General features: G+C 37.0%; 1 protein-coding gene across 1 annotated transcript in view; it reads left to right on the top strand.

Annotated features, from left to right (window-relative positions):
- Positions 1-2409: 2409 nt before the first annotated feature.
- RTN1 (reticulon 1) overlaps positions 2410-10610 on the top strand; it is a 261922-nt gene continuing 253721 nt past the window's right edge. The window contains exon 1 of the mRNA XM_074290254.1: positions 2410-2893. Coding sequence (XP_074146355.1) covers positions 2596-2893 — 298 coding nt within the window. The 5' untranslated portion in view covers positions 2410-2595. The remainder of the gene's footprint in view (positions 2894-10610) is intronic.

The raw sequence follows: 10610 nt of genomic DNA, 5'->3' as shown, positions 1-10610 counted from the left end.
AAATCATTCTCAGGTAAAACAACAAATAATCAACTAGATACAAATAAAATATAAAAACTAAATTAGGGGTAATCTCAGAAGACACTAAGATTAAGGAAAACTGGAAAAGATTTGTTTTGGAAAACAAGTCTTAAAGTTGTGAATTAAAGAAAACCAAGAAAACCAAAAGACTACAAGAAACTGGAGTATAAGAAGAGCAATCTAGGCAGAGACAGCTAGTAAAAATGCTTTGAGCTGAAGATGAAGTATTATGTGCTAGGAATATCAAAAGAATCAATGTCACTGGATCACAAATTATATGGTAATTAGGGGAAGTAAGATGTAATAATACTAGAAAGACAGGAATATGCCAGGGTACAAAGGGCTTTGTAAGCCAAACAGAGAATTCTCTTACTCTTCCTATTTAATGTTTGTACAGGTCATCAATTTTAAATGTTTTTAAATTTTTAAAAAATGTTTTAATTTTTCCTCAGTTACATTTAAAACACTTTTTACATTTGTTTTTAAAACTTTTGAGTTCTAGATTCTCTCCCTTATCCCCACCCCCATTAAGAAAGTACATACTATGCAAAAATATTTCCCCAAAAGCTCTGTTGGGAAAGAAAACATAAATCCCCCCCCAAAGAAATCCTGAAGAAAAGTAAAAAAGAGAGCAAATGCTTCAGTCTGTATTCAGAAACAAATCAGTTCTTTCTCTGTATATGGATAGGATTTTTCATCATAAGTCCTTCAGAATAATTGTGGATTGCTAAGTACAGCAAAGTCATTCATAGCTGACTATTCCAGAATGTTCTTAAATTTTTAATAGATCAGTGTTTTTTAGTCAGTTGTGGATTTCTCCGTATAATGAACTTTTAATATCTGCCACCACTGGAAGTACCCTTTCTCTCTTGTCTTTTCACTTAACCCGGTTGTGTCCCAGAAACTATCCAGACTGCAAGATGCCCTGCCACCACTAGAGGTGCCCAATCCTTTTGTTCCCTTTTTGTCCCCTCCCTTTTTCTGGAGCTAACCATAACTCCTCTGAATTCCCTAACCTGAGGTTCTTCAACTTTTTCCTCTTAGGTTTTAATTTAATCCATTTTATATACTTTAGGTCTAGGACTAATTAATTTTTGTGATTGCCTAATACTAACTCAAAGTTTTATTGTGCTTTTTTCATCTTTTTTCAAAGGGCTACAATTTGAAATAGGCTCAGGATAACTATCCTTTTATTATTCTCTTACACAGGTGGATAAAATAGCTTTTGTTATTGTTATTGTTGAATAAAGTGTTGAGGTTTAATCATTTTGTAGGTTTACTGAAAGTATGTTCTGTACAGCTCCAGTAGTACATAGGACAATGGGGATGGTGTGCACATGGTGATGTTTTCACATGAGGTTGCTCTCCTCTGCTAATTCTTCACAGTGAAAGTATTTTTTTGTTTCAAGGGGTTTTAAGATCATGAATATTTGGTATAGTGACATGTACTTAAAATGTCGAGATTTTTATGGATCAGTGTTATGTCTAGGGGATTATGGGCAATACTTTTGGTCTATGATTTAAAGCTGTTTCCCTGGGGGGAAAAAAAGTGCTATTCTTTACATTAATTGTTCTTGACATTTTTGTATTGTGGACATGTCTTTAAATAAAGAAGTTTTCCAAGTTGTCAACAAATAGTTTCTTGCTTTCTCATTTTACCTGAATCTACACTATGTATTTACAATACATGAACAAAGCTGTGAGGAGTTGTTATATAACAGTAATGATGAGAATAATTCTCCCCTAGAGAATTTAAATTCTTTTAAGAAATGGACTATGGGACTATTTCTTTTTTATTTTAGTACCCATAGTACCTAGCAAAAAGTCCAGAAGTAGTTAAAAATTCTTGTTGAAGGCTTTAGAGTAAGAGCATGGATATAGTTGTTTACAATTCAGATCTGACCAAGTGAAGCAATGGATGGTGGATTGAAGAATGCTCTTAATTTTACCTGCACATGAAAGCTAATATGAACAATATTCTACTTTTACCCTATCTTTAAGGTTTTTACGCAACTGATAACAGGCTAGCCTCAGGGTTTGTGGCCTTGGTGTCTCCATATCTCTCATTTGTATTCTTGGTCCCAAGACATCACTCAAAGTTCAATTTTTAGTTAAAAGATCAGTTGCCTGAAGATACCTCAGGAGTGGTGTGGGGATTTTGGTATTTTGTTCTTCGTGGTCACTTTTCATCCTTTTTCCAAATGAAAAATATTTAAATAGACCAATCAGGATCTCCCTATTCTTCCGAAAGCTAGCATGAGCTTTGGAGCACTCTATGGAAGCAAGTCATTTTTACCTGCGTAATAATAGGTTCTGTAGTAGCGAGTCAGTAACCGCGGCAGGAGGAGGAGCAGTAGCGGTAACAGCAGCAGGACTAGGAGGAAAAAGAGAAGGGGGAGGAGAGAGAGGAGGAGGAGCAGCGTGGCAACAGCAGAAGAGGCTGTGTGATACTGCAGCCTCCCAAAGTCCCTTATACAAGCAGCATCAGAGAACAACCCAGCCAGCCACTGCCTCTAGTCAGAGTAGCCTCCTTTACAAATAAGAGACAAGTGAGTCACCGAGTCCAGCAGAATCATGTCTGTGCCGCCGGATCAAAAAGACGAGCTGCTGCTGCTGGCTGGCTCTGGGTCACAGTGCTTCGGGGATGGGAGGGAGGAGGAGGAGGAGAAGGAGGAGGAGGAGGAGGAGGAAACGGTGACGATGAAAGGGTTTCACCGGCCACCGTCGCTGCTTCCACAGCAGTACCCGGCAGGGGAGACTTGCTGGAGCGGGGGAGAAAGCATCGAAGAAGGGGCGCAGCAGGAATTGGGCTCAGGCAAAGATCGCCAAGAGGAGAAACACCCTCCCGTTGCCATGGAGACTGCATCCACAGGTAAAGGCGAGGTACCTAGATGCTCTACAAATCTGCGTAGATTCTTAATGATACCTCTCCAGCCCACTATCCTACCTCTGCCTTCCTCTGCCGTAAACTCCTTTTCTTCCACTTTTTTAATTGCGACGAGCATTTGGAAATATTACTAGACTAATAATAAAAATAACTTTTTAAATAAAAATAAATGTAAAAAATAAAAACAAAATATTTTGATCCTCTTCAGGGGAAAAAAAAAAAAAAGGTATGTAATTGGCCTCCTAGTCTCAGAGTCTCGTAAACATCCTAAGCTTGCGCCTCCGGCTCAAGTTTCTTCTCTCCCTAGGGGTAAGGGGCTTCTTTTTTAGTTGGTTGAGAAAAAAAAAAAAAATTAGGGCGTGTTTCCACGCAGCGTGGGCGCTAGCAACAAGGGACTAGAACAACAAAGCGGCGCGGACGGAGGCCCTCATCTCCTTTACAGTTAGTAGTTCTCGGGATAAATTCACGGGAGGGATGCGGTCATTACTCTTCATCACTTGCTGTTTCTTTTGTCTCCTCCTGTCTAAAGACATCATCTAATTCCTAATGTGTTTGTTTCTCCCAGATATGTTAGAAAGGGAGGATTTCTAAAGGTCTTGGGATCTAGGAATCCCCGCCCCGAACTTATTTTCTTTCCTTGCGGAGCACTGTTCCTTCATTCTACCGAGATGTTATTAAAACTTCAAATTCACAAGTGGAGTGCGCACCTTGGTAAAGGATTTTTGTTGTTTGAGTAAGAAATAAGTAAAGCTTGGTTCCAGAGAAACTAGGATCAGACCCGGCATATTTGGTTTATTCCCTTGAGATGGTTCCAATTTGCTCTAGCACCTAAGCGTCTGACCGCTGCCCAGAGCATGGATCTTTTTTGCTCCGTCGGACCTGTGAATCAGGTGGCTACCACTTGCCTGGAAGTGAGGTGTTGTAGGGAGCAGCAGGGTATGGGCCAGAGTTATGTTTCTAGAGACAGGGATAGGTGGTGCTGTGAGTTGTGTGCCCAATATGGATGTTATACTGATGCAAACCATTACGAATTCAGTAGTATCGTGAGAAAAAGGGCTGGAGTGGAACGAGAGTTGCACTGTTTTTGAAAATATAGCTTTTCAATACAAGGGAACTTGATAGTGTTGGGAGGGTTAAATTGGAAAAAGATGATATTGTACTGTTTATTGGTTCGTCTCTGGAGCAGGTGGTGAAATATGAACTGTCCACTGGGGAAAGGAGTTGGGAGAGAAGGAGGAAGGGAGAGAAGGAAGCCAGGAAAGCAAGGAGAGGGCTCTGTTACACCTGCCAGTACCGCCTCCTCACTCCACCTCTCCAAACAAGCTAGTTGGTTAAGGTGAGGAACTCTTTAATGATCTTGTTCTTGAAGATGGAGTTTCTTAGATATGTTTTGCACAGAAAATACACATAGAAAGGAGTTGAAAAAATTGGAAATGGTTGGAGATAGATATACAGTGTGTTTTGTTCTTGGAATAAGGACAAAAAAGTAGAACAATACAATTGAATAAAAACAAAGACTATGAAAACAGAATAAACCACAGAGGTAGAGAAACTCTTCAGAGATGAAATAGTCCCACTCTTTCACTTTACAGTTGAGGAAATTGAGGCCCAGAAAGAGACTTGTACAAGGTCATATACAGAAAGCTTCAAAAGTGAGATTTAAAACAATATTTTTCTCCTCTATAAAGCAGCCTCTCAATAATTTTTAGAATGGAAGAGAATTAATAAAGGCAAACCATTAGATTTGTATGCCTTTGAAAAACTCCATACCTCTACAAATGATAAAGTAGAAAAAATATATATAATAATTGGCTGTAGGATAGCAGGATCAGGGATTACATTTTTTTTTTTTTGTCATGCAAGCAAAGATCGTTTTTTGTGACTAATGATTATTTTGTAGCTGAATCAGAACTCAAAATTTTAAATTAGCATAGTTATAAGATTTTTTTCCAGGAAAATTAGTCCCACCTTATTTTGAACAAATTAATGTTCTAAAGATTAAATGTCCAGGGTGGGGGAAAGAAGTTTGTTATCATTTACTCATAGCATTCTGATATTCCTCCCCCTATACTTGATTCTATATGTTGGAGTATCAAAAGAACCAAGGAAACTTAAAATATTGGAGATGAATGGAATGGGGGTAAAAGGAACATAAATTTTTCACATGTTCTATCCTTATTTTGAATTATTTTCATCTGTTGTAGATATTTCTCTTATGGGAGCTGAATATATATTTAAATACTTGTATTTCTTATGAAATAGACATTATGTGCATGAACCAGCATAAAATACCTAGATGCTTTAATGACATAGAAGTTTATAATTAGGCTTTGGAGTCGTCAAAAAAAATATTCAGCATGTTACTATATCTTCTTCTCTAGACAAAAAGCAAAGAGAAGAAAATGTTGTTCACCTCATGTGTTAAGAACAGTGCCCTTTGGGACTCAATTCAAATTAAAAATTGACTTAGGCTTTAGAGAAACAGTATTGTAAACAGATTGCCATCTCCCCCCTTCCCCCATAAGGATTAACTTGTGAGGCAGATTTTAGAGCTTAAGAATTCTGTTTTCTGAAGAAGAGGCCATGCCACCTGGACAAAAATTCTGTTATTTATTTTTATACATTGGTGGTAATTAAAGTTTCCTAAGAAACATTTCCAAAAATATTGTTCAGACTGATGTCATTTATCTGCTAGAATGAATGTATGTTTTAATATCATTAAAGTAACCACACACAAAAAACTCAGCACATTGTTTTTAGATATTTTAGTCTGAATCTTTTTTTCCACTAAAATGAAATATTCACAATGAAAGTAAAAACTTTTACATTAATTAATCAATCAACAAACATCTTGTTAAATGGCTGCTGCTTGCTGGGCACTATGCCAGGTATTGGAGATACAAAAAAAAAAGCTTAACAGATTATTCTGCCAAACAACTTATATTTTATTGGAGAATATAATATGTATATATATGGATATGAAGAATAAATATGTGCAGAATAAAAACAAAATACAAGGTAGTTAAATAAATAAAAGTAAGTTAGAGGAAGGCACTAAGTAGTTGGGGATGGGAAGATCAAGAAAGATTGTGATTAGAAGTTAGTATTGTAAATAGTTATGAAGGAAGGAACCTATAAGGCAGAGATGAGGAAGCAGTGCATTCAGGTATAAGGAGGACTATGCTATGGAACATACTCAGAATTGCTCTTTCTCGTTATGCTCTTCTGTATAGGGTCTACTTTTGGCTGTGTGATATCCCAGTGCTAATGAGAGTTGACATTTTTTAATGACACAGCAAACCTAAATGTTGCACTGGTTTTCTCCAACCCTGGGATAGTATTGGTGTATGCATTGGCAGGAAGAAATGGCTTCAACTTTTCATTGTGGCAATTAGTGTACTCTTTCTCTAGAATCCCTTTGAGGAGTCTGGTCTTTGTGTTTTCCCTTTTCTCATAACTACTGCCATGTGGAACATACATTCAGTTAGGTAAACTCATGCCTAAATCATGGGCAGTCTTTTCTTCTTTGTTTCCTTTCCTGAGTCATGACTGAGCATTAGCCTTGCGGTCCAGACATCCTAGGCACAATAAGTGGTTCTGGTTGTATAGAAGCTTCTGCACTGGAGACCAAGCTTGGCCATTTCAGGAGATATACTAGGAGTTGTTTGGACAATGCAATCTAAATTAAATGTGAAATGCCTGATCAGCAATCCCACAAACTGCTTTATGTTCTGATGAGATTTGAGTTAACGTTTTAGCAGATTGTAAACAGCAGTTATGTTACATTACTTACAAGTACTTCCCTATAGTCATACTCCCTGGTACTATTAGTAAACTTTTCAAATGTTTAAGTCTAGCCTTTATATGTAGTTTATAAAAGCTCATGGTACCTTTCATATAGATGTTCCAATCATTTAAAAAATACTTATATTCTCTATTTACAAGCAGTTGTTTTTGAATAGCAGCTAGATTGCAAGCTCTTTGAGGGTAGGAACTATATCTTTGAGGGTAGGAACTTCACAATTGTTTTTATTTGTTCTTTGTCCTCAAAGAGGACCATAACATCAGGGAGGTGATGCCATGACATGCAAGGGAATTGGATTTAAGTGAGAGAAGGCTGTGCAACATCACCCACCTCATTTTCCTCTCCAGAGCCATCTGGGTTCAATGGCCAGACATAGATCAGGATGACTGGAGATGGCCTTGGATTCAGTGGAAGACCTTGGAGCCAGTATTTCACTGTATTTATCATAGCTTATTGAGTCCAGCCCCATTATTTAATAGATAAGAAAACGAAGACCTGATATGTTAAGTGACTTATCCAAGGTTATATAAATAGTAAGGATTGTTTAGTTGTCTTGCAGTCAAGTGAGTCCATCTTGGCAAAGATAAAGGAATGGTTTTCTATTTCCTTCTCCAGCTCATTTTACAGATAAGTAAACTGAGACAAACAAGGTGAAGTGACTTATCCAGGATCATACAGTGCTGGAACTCTAGCTTTCCAGAAATCAGCCGGAGTCAGGATCACTAAATGTCTTTATTCTTGATCTTTACCGTCCCCTCCAAGGCCAGGTCACGAGTGTGAGAGAGCGTGAGTTCCACCACCCAAGTTTCTCTTACTCCTCCCACACAAGTCACTTCCCCCTCTTTGTCCCACCAATCAAGTCAGCACAGAACAGCTGGGGAGGGTCAACCTTCAAACAAATTAATAGGGAACCGTCCAATTGGCAATTAGTCTCACGTGCTTCATTATCCAAGTGCATTGCTCAGTTCTAGCCCTTTACAATACAGCTAGTGTCTCAGGTCAGATTTGAAGTTAGGAAAATGAGTCTTCCTGACTTCAAGGTTACACCTGGGCCACCCAGACATGTAGCATCAGAGGGAAGATTTGAACCTAAGTTCTCTGACTCCTACTGTCCCGCCCTCCCCCCCCCCCCACTGGATCAAGCCCAATTTAACAATCCTGACAGATACTATTTGATCTCCACTTGAAGATGTTCAATAAAGTGATCAAAGCATGTCATTTTCTTTTCAAGAATTGTGTTAGGCTTCGCTCTTTTTACTTTTAATTATCTTTTAAGAGTAATGAAGGATTAGATGAGCTTATTCAAAAAGGAAGGAAGGAAGGAAGGAAGGAAGGAAGGAAGGAAGGAAGGAAGGAAGGAAGGAAGGAAGGAAGGAAGGAAGGAAGGAAGGAAGGAAGGAAGGAAGGAAGGAAGGAAGGAAGGAAGGAAGGAAGGAAGGAAGGAAGGAAGGAAGGAAGGAAGGAAGGAAGGAAGGAAGGAAGGAAGGAAGGAAGGAAGGAAGGAAGGAAGGAAGGAAGGAAGGAAGGAAGGAAGGAAGGAAGGAAGGAAGGAAGGAGGAAGGAAAGGGGCAAATGTTATATGCCAAGTTTTGAGAAATAAAAAAGGGTAGATTTCTGAAACTGCAAAATGGTAAGTTTGATGTTAATCATTGGCAAAATTTTAGACTTTTATCTAACAAATGGGCAGTGGGCACTTAGAAAAGAATAAGGTAATCATTACTAGCAATCATGTCTTCACTAGGAAAGTTTATACCAAACTTAACATTTCTTTTTAATTGTGTCTCTGAGTTGACCAGTCAGAAGAATTCTGTTTGCATAATATTTCTTGAGTCTAGCAAGGCAGTAGACAGTTTTTCCTTATGTTTCTTTAGTATAAAAATGAAGAAATATCTGGATAATAGCACTGTTAAATAAGTTTGTGCAAGTTGAACAACTGTAGCTAGAAATTTTGATGATAACTCAAAGGAGGAAGGGTTTTTTTTTGCATGCTGCTGAGCTCTATCTGTGGCTTTATCCAGTTCAATAATTTTATAAAACCTTCCTTAGACTAGAAGCCAACTTTCTTTCTCCTCATGGTTTCCAATGGGAATGCTATATGTCCAAAATGATTTTGAGATTCTATTCGCCTGGACTCTCAGAGTTGAGTTTATTGATTAATCACAGGTCTAATAATGATGATGACATTAATAATAATTGACGTTTACATAGTGTTTAAAGTTTGTGAATTACTTTCTACATGCTACCTCACAACATTATGAAGATACTGTTATCATTTTACATGCAAGGAAACTGAGGAAATAGTGACTAACTCCTAAAGTTGGTGACTGAGGCAGGATTTTTATCTCAGATCTTGTTTACTGCAAATACAAAATAAAAATACTCCAAATACAAAAATATCCATCCCCTACTATCTGGCAAACACAGCTTCTCCTTCAATCATGAAATTTTACTATATGGTAAGTGTATGGTGCTCCATCCATGTGACTTCAGGATGTAGATATTCACAACCATTTGTTTATTGCAAATGAAGAACTATAAATAGGTAATTTAAGACAGATTCTCCCCTAATGTTATAAATTAGGAAAACTTGAATTGACACGAAGGTTATCAACCTCCCCCCCAATTCCAAAGTTCACACCAGATACTTTATGTACTAAATTTTAAGAAAAACATTGACAACATGAAGGTTAAGGAGAAGGATCCAATTTGACCAATGAATCATCTGAGTGATAATTTGAAGAAATTGATGTTTAGTCTAAAGAATAAAAGTCTAAGGGTAATATGATAGATATACTTAAATATTTCAAGAACTCATATGCAAATCCCAATAGCATTTAGGCTACTTGAGGGTCAAGGATTGTTTTGTTTTTGTCTCTGTATCTCTAAAATGTAGCACAGTGACTTGTGTATAATAGGCATTTAACATGTGCTTGTTGAATTGTGGCTTGGACGTGGCAGATTTTTAATATATGTTTGCTTGGTGTACTATAGATTTGAAATCAAATTATATGAATGAGATGTAAAACTTGATTCTGAGAATCAGGATGTAATACAAATTTCTCTTTTTGGTAGGCAAGTACCACTCAGTTATTTGTGAGTATCATCTTTCTACAACATCTCTAAAGAGATGGCCCTTAAGCGTTTGCTGAGTAGAAACTTTTACAACTTCCTGAAACAATCTGTTATATTGTTGAATGGCAAATCACTCCTGTATCTTTGCCAAGAAAGTTCTTAAAAGGAGTTTTCACAAAGAGTTGAACAAAGCTGAAAATGACTAAACAAAATCCACTATTTGACACATTTTGTGATGCTAAGATTTTAACAGATTTATAACTTTAAAAGCTCTTAGAGATCATCTTGTCAAAATCTCCCTTATTGTATAGATGAGGTACATATGTGTTAATCAAGTTGATCAAGATCACACTAGTTGTAAGTAGAAAACTAAATAAGGTAGGAGTCAAAATTTAAAAAAACACCCCTCTATGTTAATTTTTAACTGAGTCTTGGAAAATCTAAGTACTATGTTAAATTTGAATTCATGTCTTCTGACTCCAAATTCAATTTTCTGATCACCACACTATATTAAAATGTGGTTACCGTTTTAAATAGGGACGTACAGAAAGATATTTCTTTCCCTATTGAGGACTCAGTAATTCCAACTTTAAGTGGCAGCATCATTTAGGCATGTCTCAAAGAAAAAAAGTAACAAGAAAATGAAATCAGCAACAGTGTCCACAAAACTTCTGCTAACTTCCAAATGAGAAGTCTCAAATGTGGAGATTTCTTTAATATATTTCTTTGAAATTATAGTTAACTACTTATTTATAAATTATTAGTATTCTAATCGTTTATGCACTACTATTAATCCTCATGAGTCTTTTCAGTCTTAGATAATTC

The sequence above is a fragment of the Sminthopsis crassicaudata genome, chromosome 2 (assembly GCF_048593235.1).
Source record: "Sminthopsis crassicaudata isolate SCR6 chromosome 2, ASM4859323v1, whole genome shotgun sequence".
Classification (NCBI taxonomy): Eukaryota; Metazoa; Chordata; class Mammalia; order Dasyuromorphia; family Dasyuridae; genus Sminthopsis; species Sminthopsis crassicaudata.
The sequence above is the reverse complement of the archived record's forward strand: the minus strand, read 5'-3'. Positions and strand labels throughout refer to the sequence as shown.